This window comes from Saccopteryx leptura, chromosome 2 (assembly GCF_036850995.1).
Source record: "Saccopteryx leptura isolate mSacLep1 chromosome 2, mSacLep1_pri_phased_curated, whole genome shotgun sequence".
Classification (NCBI taxonomy): Eukaryota; Metazoa; Chordata; class Mammalia; order Chiroptera; family Emballonuridae; genus Saccopteryx; species Saccopteryx leptura.
The window spans coordinates 298,837,053-298,853,446 of record NC_089504.1 but is presented as its reverse complement, the minus strand read 5'-3'; the positions used below and the strand labels follow the sequence as shown (position 1 = coordinate 298,853,446).

The window sequence follows — 16,394 nt, the reverse complement described above, 5'->3', positions numbered from 1 at the left end:
GTATATAATGCAAAATCCTTAATTTTAAGTAATATTCAGTGAAGTATTTGAAGGTAAAAGCCTATCATGTATGTAACTTACCCTCAAACAGTATAGAAAATGCAATATGCATGTATATAAAGAAAGCAAATGACAATGAAAATGGGGGGAAATAGTAACAGTACTTGATTTTAAATCAAGGAGTTATTAAGACATTCTTGCAATAAAAAAAAAAAAGAAAAGGAAAAGAAAGAAAATATGGGCATGCTTCTTAGAACATGCTCTATTGTTTTGGGTTTCCACTTTTTATTTTGGCAAAAAAAAAGTTTGCCTGATTTTTAATGTTAGGTCACTGGAGTGTTCTTAATTTGGTTGTGTCTCTTCCATTTCATTACTTATTTAGCTTATTTTAATTTCTCTCTCTGGCCAATGAGAATTGAAATGTGACAAAGCAAGGTGGGTAACTGATGCGCTGTATGACAAAGTAACACTGTCTGTGTCTACGGGTGGTGCCTGCCTCCCAGCAGGGGTCCAGCAAATGTGGACTCTCCTGCTCCACTAAAAGGGTCAGATTGCATCCTTTCTCTTTCTCTCTGTCTCTCTGCATATGTATTCTGTTCAGGAAGAATGGCATTACAGGGGTTTATAAGACCCGTTCCTATTTATCTGACTTGGGATAAACCTGCATCATCTAACTAATCTAACTTTAAACCAAGATTTCAAGATGCCGTGTCAGTCCTCCTGATCCTAACATGAAAGAACACTTGCATTTTCATGAGAGTATATTAATTAGCACTTTTATGATAGAATCATAACTTCTGACTATTGGTTTCCTTTTTTACAAAAAGTTGATGACCGGAAATCCCGTAACCAGAGATAATAAGATAGCATCCTCCAAGGCAGGAAATGAATTGCAATTCCTGGTCATATTAATTATCTCTCAGGCTTTCATAAAACAGATCTCTTTCCCCTCAGACCTTGTGGGAGAGGGTTTGTGGCATACTTCATGTTGGATAGACTAATGGCCATGAAAAGCCAATTAAAAAGCTGAAAATCAAATCAGCTATTCAGTGAATTTTTGCATGTAAATTCCCTTCTGCTCAATTACAATTTAAGAAGCCACCAATAATCTGCTTTTTATCTTTAGTCCTCCACAGTTGCAATCCCTAACATGTGATAAAAAATTATCCTCTTTGGAAAGTAAGTCCTCTTCAAACCAACTTTCTGCTTATATAGAAGAAAATAAAATAGAAAAAGGAGAAAAAAATTTACCCAAGGAAATTCTCATTTCCATAATACTTAGATCGTGTTCATACATGGTGCTGTTTTGTTTCTCATAAACTCTTTCCTTCTTCCAAGGCTCTGATCTACGACTTTATATTTGTCATTTTCACTATGATCAGCTGGTCAGCTAAATTGTGCTGGCATTAGAAAAACTCAACTCACAATCCCTGACAGTGTTAGGAAATCAGTAACATGTCTTTTCTTCTTTTTCATGTGAGAGGAGGGGAGGTAAAGAAACAAATTCCCGCATGTGCCCTGACTAGGATCTACCCAGCAACACCCATCTGGGGCTGATGCTCTACCCACCTGGGGCCATGGTTGCAACCAAGCTAGTTTTAGAGCCTGAGGCAGAGGTTCCAAGGAACCATCCTCAGTGCCTGGGGCTGATGTGCTTGAACCAATCAAGCCATGGCTGCAGGAGGGGAAGAAAAAGAGAAAGAGAAAAGAGGGAGGGGAAAGGTGGAGAAGCAGACAGTCATTTCTTCTGTGTGCACCGACTGGAAGTCAAACCCAGGACATCCACACACCAGGCTAATGGTCTCCCACTAAACCAACTGGCCAGGGCCGGAAATCAGTAACTTTAAAAGCTCAAAATCCTAAATTTCAAAAGGAAGCTGTTGTGTCTTCTTTATTTTAGTTGCTCTCTAGAACACTAGTCCATTATAATGGTTACCACCCACGAAACCTTGTTCCTTAGCACTCCATAGGATAGGGCTTTTGCAATAAAGAATCAGTTTATCACTTAGATTCAAGATTATTCAATTTTTGTCTATATCTATATATTCATTAAGTAAGGTTAAAAACTCACACTTTAGCTACTTTGTCTATTTATTTTAATTGGTTTGTTGTTACCTTCATTCAAAATTCAAGCTCAAGGTCAATAATACTCCAGGATGATAACGGTAGGGATAGACTCAACATCCATTCTTCCAGATGCATGGTTTTTAAAATTCGATGTGAGAAGTAAAAATGCAGTTGTCATGGTTCCCATCTCCAGACACTATTTAAATTGTTTTAGGAGAGTGCTAAGAATCTGGATTTTTAATCAATATCCCAAGTGATTCTAATTCTCGTGCTTCTCAGTCCACACTAAGAATTTGCTAAACACTGTATATGAATTTTGTAGTGAACTGGAAGTTATATATTTTAATCAAGCCATTTATATCTCCAATGAAAACACCTTTGTATGCTTACAAAGTTATGTACTTTGCATTATAAAAGGTATCATATTATATGGCCAAAATAAAAAATAGTTCTAAATATTTGTCAAATTATTGGTTTACTACATTGGTGAAATAACTGCTTTACTCTTCTAAAAAACTCTCCCGGAAGTGAGATACTTTCCTCTGCTGGATAAATAGAGCTGTAAACACATTCACTTTCCTTCTTTCCTTTAGCTGCCAGAAAATTCAGAACTAATTTTATGCTCAGTAGTGCTTTATTTAACCCAACTTTTACTCTCCATCATTTCTCCTTCATATTTAATACTTGGCACTTGTTTTATTTAATCTTTTTGGTTCATTTGACAGTAAATTGTTTCAGATCCTCTTTCAAATTGGCAGAGTAAGTAATAATACAGAAATGAATAAGTATTTCATTTCAAAACCAGTTTGCCAGAGACATGAAATTTTTATAATTTGGTAACCCAACTATATTAATTGTTGAATTTTAAACAACAAAAATTTGATGTGGTGACTCAAAATTCTCCTTGCTAAATAAGAAATACCTTTTGGTTTAAGATGTGTTTTCAGTAACTCTTCCAATATTATTTTCAAATATCTTTATCTTCAACAATCATCTCCTGCCTAATTGTATACTGAATGACTGACGCTAGAGACTTTTTCTTTTCTTTGTATATATTTGTAGTTATAGAGAGCCTCCTGTCTCACTTCCTTTTCTCTCTTTCTCTTTCTCATTAAAACTGTACATATCGAGTGGCTACAACTTGATGAGTTAAAAGGATAGTATTCACCCATGAAAAATATCATCACCATCAAGGACGTGGACATATCCATCACCACCCAAAGTTTCCCTCCTGTTCTTTTACTGCATTTTCTTATGCAAGAAAAATATGTATTACATTTAATATTATTTTAATATCATATATTTGATACTATTGGCAATTCCTCATATAGCACCTACATACAAAGAAATGTTCTAAGAACCTCACATATTTACATCTAATTTCCATACAAGTGCTAGGAAGTAGGTATTGCTCACTTATTTTTACACATGAGGAATCTCAGGCAAACTGAGTTTAGGTTCTTGATCAACATCAGACAGCTGTTATATATTTAGGATCTCTTTGAGTGACTCATCAGAGGATTATTGTAGGAGAAGGGTTCTAATTTTAAATAACATCTGATAAAGATTTTGTATAGAAAAATAAAAATACAGAAGTCCCCAAATGTCACCAAAGGGCTTTCTTTTAACAGAAGTTCTATAGGCTGATGGAAAGAAAAGACCTTTTGTAATATAAAAAGGTAGAAAATGAAATATAAAATGATCCTTCCAATATCCTACATATCCAGACTGCTTAAAAGTATTATCATCAATAGCTCATTTTGTGACCTCTCAGAAAAATAAAAGGGGAGGGTATTTGTATAATGACATATGCACATGTATAATTCTTACCTATCTATATGTTTTGCATTGATGTGTTTGTGTTTGTATTTCTTAAATGTATGTTTGAGTATACCTTATACATTCATGCATAATTTAGTAATATTTAAAACAATAGATGTAGATCCAGAAACTGGGCACTGACTAATGTGGGATATAATGAGGAGACAGAAGTAAAAGAGATTTCTTAATTAACTCAAAGTTTGGCATAAAAGATATGTATTAGAACATATTGCCAAAATATGCTACTTGATGAAAAAGGAAGCCTTCCTTTAATTGTTTTTGAAATAAAGTAGCCTTACTTTACATTTTGGTGATTATTAAGGTAGCTGGACATTTTACATAAAAATAATAAAGTTCTCTGCAAAATCAATAAGAAATTTACTCTAGCACCATGCCAGTCCCAAATAAAGAAAGTGCTTTATTTTCATAAAGGAGAGTTTATAACCATTTTCTAAATTACATTCTTTTTCTTTTTATTGGAATATTTACTGTTATCTTCTGACATTTTGCATTAAATCCACGTAATTATTAAAGCTGAAAGCACAAATGCTATATTAAAAAAAGACAGATCAATATATATATATATATATATATTCTAAGTTAATTATGCTTTTTAAAACAATTGCCCTTTATTGCAATCATGAAAAATTGCAAGACTGAGAATAATATTCATTTTAATTTTTGCAATTAAAATTTTTCTAAAATGAAAGAAATTTCTTCTTGACACTTATTTGTATACCTATTTCGCTGTGATGTATCCTCCTCCTGAATGCCTGTGAGATGTCTTGACATTAACATCATTTTTCTAACTACAGTAATATTCTGATAAACTATACCATATGAATGCAGAATGTGAATGTTTCTTGGTTGTAGATGTTTGGAAAATGTTATACATAACACTTTATTAAATAATATAAAGTATCAGAAAACCTATTGAATATCAACTTCAATCCTCATTCTTACTTTCACAGAAATGAATAAACCAAAGCCTTATGAGGTATTTTCAGATTTGATTTTTTTTGTATTATTTGCTCAAATATAATTGGCCTTACTTTGAAACATATAGTTGAAGTTAATTATTTCCATATATTTAACTGCAATTTCTGTAACAAGATGAAAGAAAACCAGTCTCCATTCAAAATTAACAAAGAATACTGACTCTGAGAGTGTAATTGTTATTAACAACTTCATCACATGCAAAGGACAAGAAATGTCCAGACATTTCCTCATGATGGCCCTGGTAAATCCTAGCTTGTTCCATCAGAAATTAAGCTTCTGTACTTGCAGGACAGATGTTTTCATGGAAACAATAATAAAGTGAGATGCCACAATGAATTCCCTTACATTCAAGAACTATTTTTACAAGGTGCTCATCTAAGAAGCACTCATTGGTTTTAGTTTATTTTTATTTTTTTATATTTATATGCTGTTAATCCAATTCTTGTTCCTATGACCTAAGCTCTCTGCAATCATCCATTCATGATTTTGTTTTGCTGTGCAGTAGTAGGGTGATTTGTACCAAAGCTCTGCCTCTCCAAGTTTTCATTATACACAGGCTTCACACATGGTCCCAATTTAATTTGAGTTTAAAAATACATAACCTCTGACAATTTTCACAGATTTCAATGCATATAAAACATTTTTTTTTCTCTCAAACTCAAAAAAATCACAAAACACCTGAGGAGGATATCTATGGACCTATTGCAATGTGAGAAAAAAATAGAATCTATAGCATATGTGATATTCTTGAACACTGACATTAGAATCAACAACTGTAAGTTTGCCAATCCATATCCAAAATAAATAATAATCTCTAGTTATTTCCCAAATATCTCCATCTCTATTGAGAACTACTTTTGTCTTTTCAGCTAAAATTCATTTTTCATTTGAGGTAGTTTTATTTTTTGTAACACAGGAATAATTTAATCAATGCATTCTTATGAAAAACTCTATTTTTTGGAAAAATCTCATGAATAACTGATATAAATCTTAAGTATAACAGAGCTAACAGAAGATGAAGGTATATATGTAGTGAAAAAAGTAATGTTAAATGGCCACTGAAAGAAAGTTTAAATGTTTTTGAGTTTGTGCTCATTTTAACACAGAAATCACATCTCGTCTCAACCATGCTGATAACTCTCTAATATCTGCCCATATGTCTTGAATGAACCCAGAAGTCTTTATTATGGCCTACAATATTCTATACCATCTTGTCCCAACTAACTTTCAGACAACATTTGCTACAAAGCTGGTCCCTCCCTTCACTTTCATTACAGTGGCCTTAGTGGCACATCAAACCTTCTCCCTCCTTGAAATCCTTGTACTTCTCTTCTCTTTTCCCCTTAAGCTCTTTATGGGATACTCCCTGACCTCAGCTTACTCCCTTCAGTTAACCATCAGCTTAAACATTCCCAATGGGGAAGCCTGTCTGTCCCTTATTCAAAATAATACACTTCTTAAAAATTTTATTTTTAATGGGGCGACATTAATAAATCAGGATACCTGACTCCATCAAAAAGAATAACATAAGAATAATAGGTATATCAGAGGGAGAAGAGAGAGAAAATGGAATGGAGAACATACTCAAACAAATAATACACTTCTTAATCTGGTTTATTTTGCTTGTAGCAACCACCATGACTTAGAGTTATATATTTATGTGATTATTCTCTCCCACTAGAATACACGGTTCCTCAGGTCAGAAAGTTGGCAGTTACGTTTACTACTGTGGCCAATGATATGTATCAAGTGATAAACAAAATATTTTGAATTGAACTCTATGATTCAGATTTTGATTTATTGAAAACTACGTGTAAAACTTTGGGTTTCTAAAAGCACTATTCCTGTTACTCTTAAAAGTGGAGGAAATGAGGAAGATGGAAGAGTCAAGCCCACATAAGAGCAAAGAAGACAAGACCTTTCACTTTTAGAAAAATCCTTCCAGTTCTGTTTGACATTTTTTTTCAACTGTCATCCTACTCTTTCAATGTTATTTTTTGCTCATTGTTAACTTCTGATAACTCATTCCATATTCTCCCCACATGTTTTATGATTTGAATCTTCTTTACATAACAGACGTCAAAATTTCCACTGAAAACAAGACAGCACCATGCCAGATAGGTTGCTACATGTATTTTTGCATACTTGCCTTTTAATTATTTAGAATGAAAACGTCTTCCTGAGAGAGACTACATTTATTTTATGTTATTTATAGATAATAGTTCACTATTTTTAAACAATTTCATTTTACTCATCAATGAGTGACCTGGATAAAGAAAAAATTACTACCTTGTGTTTACTGGGTAAGAGAACACTTTTCTCATCATATGGTGTCATCAAAGTATCCTTTTGACCTGTGGGCTCCTTGCCTGCTCCTATGTAGGTAGGAAGCTGAGCTTGAAAAAGAAGGCAGGGTGTTCTCGTGCTGATTCTCTTGCATTATAAGATATCTCCATATGCTTCCCAGAGGCACCTGCACTTTACTCAGCCTTCACCAGAAAGCAAACTGATTAAGGAAAGGGGCACCAACAACCATTAATCCTAATCTTTGCAGAAGCATTAGTTACAGGTCAAAGATGGAGAAGTCTCATAGCCTGCCTTAGTCCAAAGAGAAAAATAAAAAAGGAAGATTGTGGTACATTCCAAGAAAAAATGTTCAAATCATAAATTTCAAATTTTTTAACATTGCTCAAAGTGAAAAGTTAGATTGGTAGATTACTGCTAATGTTGAGGTGGCTCTGCTCCCTGGCTAAGGAGCTCTCCATGGTGTGTGGGTATCATCCCACACCAGGATCAGCAACACATTAATACAGATTTTTCTACATTTGAGTTCTGAACATGTAGGTAATAAGTCCCAAATGGTATAAACCCAAACCTCAAAAGCCTTTCAATCTAGTTAGAAAGACAAGAAGTAAAACCATACATTATATATAAAATAGCACTTACTAATGTCAAGAGTAACTTCAGCTACAGATATTGTAATCTTGGGAGCTTGAGAAGGCTTCATGGAGAAGGTCAATGTTAAAGGCTAGTTCTCAAAGGAGAAAACTAAAGAGCAAAAAGTTCTGACAGAATCTACTGAAGCAAGGAGCAGCATAACTGTGCACAGAAATGTAGATGGTGTTTTTTTCCGTGGGTTTCCTTTCAATATCAGACCATAGCCTACACTGTCAAATCTAGCTGCTAGAGCCAGTAGGCCAGCGGGCTCCAAACACAATGTAAGACAAACAGAGTTCATTATTATCACAGAAGGAAAAATAATGCTCCTTTTTCTGTGAATGTTCTTTCCACCATTCTCGTTCTTTCAATGAAAGAGAAGTTAAATTAAAGAGTTTTAATGACCACAGGCGTAACAGTTCACCAGATGAGAACACATGGTTGTTATATCAACTGGATACCATCATGGCAAATCTCAGTATGTGGGAATGAACGCAGAGTGAGCAGCGATGCTGAGCAATGAGGAGTGAGTCATGAAGATTAGAACTAGGAGAGACATATATATTAACAGAAGAAGGAGAAAATGTATTTCTTTTCTTATCCCTGTGGCACCAGAACTAACCCCCAGTAGTTATTAGTACACACTCCTAGATAATGTCTTAAGGTCTTAGAAAAAAAAAGTAAAAAAATTAAATTTCAAAAAATCCTGCTGCTATTTGATTGTGTAACTATGAGCTGTCAACACAAAAGGTCTTGCATGCGTAAAATGATGAATTATAAATAAGTAACGGCTAAGTTTCCTTTCATCAGGAGTGCATAAATTAGAAAGTAAGAATTTGAACTTCATTAACTCATTTTCAAAAATGAGTATAATTGAGAGAAAAGTTTACACAAATACAAAACATATGACATCAGAATTAAATGAAGTAACTATATAAATAAAATTAGTGTAAGATTAAGTCAATCAATCTGTGATCTAAAAAAAATTCTGAAAAGAAAAAGACATAGACCCACTGAAAATTAGAAAATGGCCCATTCTCTAGGGAATTGTGTTGAGAAAACACATTATCTCTTTCCGACATACCTCTATCTGTCAAAAAAGTAAATGCTTATAAAAGAAATTGAGATACACATAATTTTTAAAATGTGTAAATATACACATTTGAAAATATGTATGTCATGCCAAATACTGTCTCTAATTCAAATGACTAAAGCCAAACAGAGACACAATTCGGTTACCTGCATTGGTAAAAGAGGAATATATACCATATTTCTCTACATTTCTTTAAAGGTTCATTTTCAACTACTATCAATTAACATGCCCTATAAAGTACTCAATAAAAATGTGTTATAGTATTCCAAAATAAAAATGGATGTTACTCATATCAAGGCTCTTTAATAGAAAGATAAATTTTGGTACTTTCCACCTTGTGAAGATGTATTTGATTAACACGTTAGCAATATTTATGTAAGATGCTGGCCAGGGGAAAATAATTCCATCCATTTTCAGTAACAGCTGGGTAAAGTAAAAGTCTCTACATAAATGATTCTGCAAGATATACTCCCAACATTCCCCCAGGCTATGCAGTCAGAATAGTAATGAATAGCAAGAAGATATTTACAAGTTTATTCTTCCTTTAAATAATATGTATTTTATAATATATGTTATGTAGCAATCTACTCATAGATTATAAAATATATAACAAATACTTAATATACTTATTTATCATATATGATATTTATAGCATACTTGTATATGACACACAACACAGAGAACATATTATATACATAAATATGTAATATATATATATAAAATCTTGCTCTGATTATGCCATTTTATAAAAAGGACTTTCCATGTTACATTGTTAGAAAAATTGGAAAAAAAATAATTTTTCTGTTTTTTAAAATAGAAATTTACCAAACCTATTAAAATTGAAATATTATAGAGCAAATGTTTGAGATTCTTATGAACAGACAAATACACTAGGTTTTTTCTGGCAGCACAGATGTAACTCTACCATAAATTTTCTGAGTAATGTACACTAAATGAACATTTTGTTCTCTTAGATTTGTTTAGAAATCAGAATATGATTTATGTAGTTAAATCATAAAGTTTATGCTAAACATGAACTTTACAGAAATCGCACATAGTAACATTCTTTCCCATATTGAACACTTGATGAAAATATCTGTTTTAAAATGAAAGAATTGCTAATGTTCTCAGAAGTGACACTTCTCAAGTTCTTACATTTTATGTCATGAGTAATACGATCTCTGTTTTTCACAAAAGTTTCTAAATGATTAGTAATCATGACCAAGAAGGTAGATCCTGCTGAACATCTCTGCAAACTATGTCATGGGACTCCTGGCACCACTTCTCCCTCACACGTCACACACATGAGGCACAATGGAAAACTGAAGCTGGACCTTGGTAAATGTATTTTCACCTCATTGGTTTTGATTACCGGTGGTCATTTGGAAATTTCTTACATTTGGCAACATTTAAGAACGACCATGTAAATAAAAAACAAGGCCTGGGTGCTACCTCCCAAAGATCATCGGGACAAAGGAGGAGCTTCAGGTTCTTACTCCCAACGCAGGTTAAAGCAGTAGAGCTCACATTATAGAAAGAAGGGAGGCCTGGGAATAAAACAATAATGGGGCCTAATGCAGGTCAATGCGTAGGCACAGAAAGGAAGGATACAATAGAGGAACACATACGCATGGCCTCTCAATCTAAAAACTTTTTAAAAACCTGACATTCTTTTACTGAGTTTTTAAAACTGTGCTCTTGATGTTTTCTACTCTAATTAATCAGAGATGGGTAGGATTAAAATTATATTTTAAAGCAAATGTTTTACTGACACATTACTTATACAACAAGCATGGCTAAGTTATAATATAATGATATATTTGCTATTTCAGGGAGCCCAAAAATGATTAGATGACTACAAAATAAAACTAAGAAAGACCCAAGCATTTCTTCAGACCAAAAAACCAACTGAATATTATCTAAAATGACCTGAGAGGGAGATAATTCTGTCAGTTCTGAATTACAAAGCTGGTGGCTATTCCCTCTTTTGTAGATAATGTTTGTATGAGCTGAGACTTCTGATAACCACCCTTTATGATCCCATTTTCATTTCTATTATTATTAATTGATGAACATTAACTCCATTAAAAATAATAGCCATGTAAAAGGAGCTCAGAAAGTGTAATGAGAAATTGTTGGCCATCTATCAGACACAGCTTGATATTACCTTCAACCACCGTATGTTTTCCAGCAAGTTTATACATTATACTTCAGCTCATAAGTATCAAACTACAGAGTAAAGAATAAGTTCAGGCAATGGCTTTTGTTAAATATTTTCTGTTCTTAAATAAAGTTTTTGAGTCATGATACAAGCAAAGATGAGACGCAAAAAGGCAGTATTTTAAAATCTATTTCTTCAGAGAAACAGATATATTGTAAATATATTTGATGAGAAACTAAAGGCATTTTCCTAAGAAACTGTACTATGTTATAAAGCATATGTTTTATTAAATGTTCATGTATTTTTCCAATAAATGGATTGTATTTTGAATGTATCAACATTTCTAAATCTTAAAAGTATGAGTACTATATTCCTTCAGGATTATTAATTAGACTAATTTCCTGAAAATGAAACTTTTCAGTCTTTGATTATGGGGATAATAAGAGGTAAGTAACAAACTTTTCAACTTCAATGAAACTTAAGTCTTAAAAGTAACTCCCATTTTGCTTCCAAGTTCTGAGAAAGTGTATATTTAATACTTCTAATTCACTCACATCCAGAATATGTGAATTAAGTCCATTTCACAGATTTTACTCAGGTACCATGATTCAGTTTCTTAAATTATTTCAAAGAACTAGGTGCTTATAAGCATTTTAATATATAATAAAATGTCATTAATGGTTAAGAGTTCCTCATTTTCTGCTGAAAACAAATATACACTTTAAAATAAAATAAAATTTGGAAGTTATTTCAGGAAACAAAATTTAAACTAATACTAATGTTGCATGTCCAGAATAGAATTTCTAGCTGGATAAAATTAACATCTCTTTAACATTCATTATAATAATGCCTATATGAATCTTACAGACATTATAGAGCATGAAAGTGACTTGCTGATACTTCATGAAAAACACTGACATTGACACCACATTTTTAAAGATATATAATAATTTCTTTTGCCCTGACCGGATAGCTCAGTCGGTTAGAGCATCGCTCTGAAGCACAAAGGTTGCCAATTCAATACCTAGTCAGAGCACATAGAGCAACAGACCAATGTTGTTGTCTCCCTCTCTCCCTTCCTATCCTTATAATTCATAAGTAAAATTAAAATTTTTTAAACATACATATTTCTTCTTAATATTTCTTCCTTTATTTTCTCTTAACACAGTCCATTTTTTATTCATATGTACTTCTAATTTGAAGTCCTGATATTGATTTGCACTATTCAATTGTCCTTTAAGATTTTTAAATGACAAAATGACATGACCAAATCTATATATACCAATAATCTTATTTGATAAGAAATAAGCACCTTTATTATTCTGAATCTTCTTTAAACTTTTAAACAAAATTATCAACAGGATAAAAAAGAAATATAAGCAAGAGAATATGGATTTTCACTAATTCATTTTTGAACATGCATCAGTAGGACTTCAAAAAATATGCGAGACTAAATCGAAACCATAAATGATTGTATTTTACTGCGCTACAATTTCCTACTTAACTTAGCTTAAACTTCTTCACCTCTAACATGTTCAATTAGTTGGCTACATGACAACATGAGAAATTCTGTTCAACACTTTATGTCTAAAAAGAATTAGGTTGATTTTAACCACATTATCCTTTAAAGAAGGCAATTAAATTAACCAGAAACACAAAACTGAAACAGCAACCTTGGGAATAACTTTTTTTTCTTAAAGCCATTAACAAACCCCTGGTGGACTAATGAACTATGCCAGAAAAGGAGCAGAAAGCTGAAGAAAGGGTACTATGCCTACTTGGCTTGTCTAAGAACTCATGAAAGGTTCCGTCTTATTCTCTTAGATGCTCTCATATGAAATTGCTGCTACTTTCTGCACTTTGATTAACATTATTAATCATTTCATACTTTTTTTCTCAATCTAAAAAATTCTTAATTCCAGTTTAAAATTAAGAAAAAGAAAACACATTAATTCAGAATATGACTCTTTGCTAGCAAAACACCATTACCCCCAAATAAAAGAATTCACAAATGACTTCTAGAAGAAACAGAATGCACAAAATTTCATAACACAACCAGCCCTTGGTGACAATCAGTCTCACCAGATAATGCTCTACCTTCTTTATGCCATTTATTTCAGTCATGAAACCATTGCCTGATGGGACCTGTAGTTTCTCAAAAAAATGATGGATGAGAGTCTCTTGTTTCTTGTTTTGAAACTGTGAACCTAAAGTCTTAAATTTGGTGCAAATATCATTCCACTGCATTTTATAGAGTTGATTAGTTTCAACTTTGACATTGTAAAACTGCATAATTTATCAGCCACAATGAAACTGCAGGCATATGAATATGCACATATGTATTAAAAAATTCTTTTGTATTGATATCTATAATCTATATTTTATAATGTAAAAAAAGAATTATAGTTCTGAAGGAGAAAATGCATGCCAAAAGTATATTTCCTTTGAAAACAATATTTCAACTATACATGCAAACTTTTCATTTGAATACACAGGAGCATTTTCTAGGCATTTCAAGAACTACGGTGCATATTCATACATTTAATGGGCACAATTTCTGTGTTTTTTATTTTTATTATATTTTTATGTATTCATACATATACTATTGATGATCCTCCCTTACATACAGGAATTCTAACATTTCTTTGGTATATTTATCACTTTCAGACATCAATATTCAACATCAGTAGTATTTCAATCTCTATATCATACTCATTTCATAGGTCAAAAGAGTTCCTCTAAGTCTAAACTATTTAATAATGCTTTCCTAAACCTGCATAAAAAAGAAAAAAAAATACTTCCTCTCATTTACTGTGCAACATTAGTGGGTCCACAATCACCTCACACATACCCAACCTCCATTCCCATTTCCCTTGATGGCACCTACCCTAGAGTTGTCATGGTGACAATGGTATACCAGAAAGCGGCAGGGATGCTGGTGAACTTGCTTGCAGAAGACCCCTTCTCTGCGTAGAACATGACTGTAGCGAAAATGATGATAGCCATGGTGAGCGAGAAGAGCAAGAAGCCCAATTCGGATGCACAACTCTTCAGAGTGTACCCCAGGATGCGCAGGCCTTGAGAGTGGCGGGAAAACTTAAAGATCCGGAAGACACGGAAGACTCGGAGGGTGACAAAAGCCCCACTAACATCCTCATTGTCTGTCATCACTAGCCCAATGTAATAAGGCAGGATGGCCACCACATCTATGATGCTCATCACGCTACGCACAAAGCGGTAGCGACTGGGCGCCGCGGCCAGGCGAAGCAAGTACTCAACAGTGAAGATCATGACGCAGGCGGTATCCAAGCAAAAGAAGGCCACTGCATAGCGCTCTCCACAGGGCAGCTCCTTAATGTGGCCTGGGCTGGACCCACATGGCACTGTTTCCACCACATTGGCGATGACTGAGACGGCAATGAAGAACCCCGTAACATAGTAGAACACCAGGGCCATGGTGCTGGTGTGGGGGTTCTCAAAGGCCCGCCAGACCCTCTGCCGAGCAGTCATGGTGGGCAGCGAGTTCTCCCCTGTGTTGTCAGTATCAGCATCGTCCTGCAGGCGCTCGGCGTTCTCTCGCCTGCGATCCTTGTACTCCTCATAGCAGCAGTCGCCAATAATTTCTGGGATAAGGCCAAAGAAGGCCAATTCTTCATCATAAGCAGAGATGCACTCATGGCGAGGATAGTGGAGCTTCCCAGTGCGGTAGAAATTCAGGATGTGGCGGAAGATGTCTGGGTCACGGTCAAAAAAATACTGCTGAGTCTCCGGATGGTAGAAAAAGTCCCTCTCCGAACTGCCCAGCAAGGTGTCTGGATACCGTTCCAGGGTGTCCTGCCATGTTTGGAAACGGGTGCCACTCACATTCAGCACAATGAGAGCATCTTGAGTCCTCTTTCTCTCCTGTCTTGGGGGAGCTGGCATGGGCGCGGAGGCCACGGGCATCCACCCGATGGCCGCTGCCCTTGCAAAGGGCAGCCACGCTGCCACCCCCGCCGCCATGGCGCCTTGAAGTGGAGGCAAGCAGAACAATCAGGCCTCTACAGTGGGTCAAAGTAGCCACACCACTCACTTTCTCCTGTCAAACAGATGGTACAGAAAAAGGTGGTCCACAGGTATCACTGTTATTCCAAGGTAGGGTTTCTAGTGAAGTCACAGTTCTCAGGAAGGCAAGTTTCCCTCAAACACAGGTGTTTGGAAAATACAATGTCCTAACAATCACGTCCAACAAACCTAACCAAACCTCTTCCAGCAGGTGGACCAGGCCACTCCTGGTACACAGGTACTTTAGATGCAACAATTTTTTCCAAACAGGTGTCCTTGATTTCTCTCCTGACACGTGGATAACGTGGGACCAGTATGCTTTGTGTAGGATAGAGAACACGAAGGACAACCACCCAATGGTATTCCTTTGACCAATTAGGGAACACTTGCACCTTCCCTTTCGGTTCTTGCAAACCTTTCTTTTTCAAGTGGCCCTTCCCGCCAAAGGAGTCTCAGAAGGCGACCTGTTGTAGCTTCCCAGAGGCGATTACAGCCACTGCCCCCACGTCTCTTTGGAAGTCCGGTGGTCGCCTATACCCCTCGGGCTGTATTGGTAGAGATAGAGGTGCTGCACGGTGGGGGCCGTTAGGATAGATCCTCCTCCCCCTCGTGTACAAGCATCCCTGGCGTCTGCCCAAAGCGTTCGTCCAATCGCCCCTTCACTCTCTTTTCAAGTTCAGCTCAGGTGCAGTGTGACAGTTAAGGAGCCCGGGAGCTGGCAGCCGCCACCGCCTCGGCGGCAGCAGCATCTGCCTGCGCACGGAACGCGCCTCGCCTGCGGTACATACCTGGCCAAGTGTGCACCGGGACTGAGTTGCATAGACTTTCTCCTCGCCGTGCACCCGAGAAGGGATAAGCAGAGGGAGCAGCTCGCAGCCGTTGAATCTGGGCGCCGAGGGAGCATCAATAAAGCTCAAGCGAGCTCCGCTCCCCCTTCCCCCATCCCTGCGCGCTTCCCTCCTTCTATTCACCTTCCAAAAGCCGAGCGCAGGAGAGCCAAGCAACAGCAACAAGTTCAAAAGGTGCGGGGGAGGCGAACCGAGGGAACTCGCACCTGCCAACTTACTGCGCCGCCACTGTGGCCCGTGCCGAAGCTGCGCGGTGCGGGGCTGCGGAGCGCCGGAGCTGCGGGGCTGCCGGGGCTGCGGTGCTGCGGGGCCCGGCCCGGGGCCGGTGCCGGCGCGGGCAGTCGCAGGAGAGTGGAGGCTGGAGGCGCTCGGCTGCGCGGGGGCGCGGAAGGGCGGCTCGCTGCTTCCCCGCCAGTAGGTGGTC

The 16,394-nt window shown here is 36.2% G+C and overlaps 1 protein-coding gene across 1 annotated transcript in view; it reads right to left on the bottom strand.

The window, feature by feature from the left end:
• The window catches only part of KCND2 (potassium voltage-gated channel subfamily D member 2), a 532,786-nt gene extending 517,099 nt beyond the window's left edge, over nt 1-15,687 (bottom strand). Inside the window, exon 1 of the mRNA XM_066362551.1 lies at nt 13,966-15,687. Coding sequence (XP_066218648.1) covers nt 13,966-15,080 — 1,115 coding nt within the window. The 5' untranslated portion in view covers nt 15,081-15,687. The remainder of the gene's footprint in view (nt 1-13,965) is intronic.
• Nucleotides 15,688-16,394: the final 707 nt, after the last annotated feature.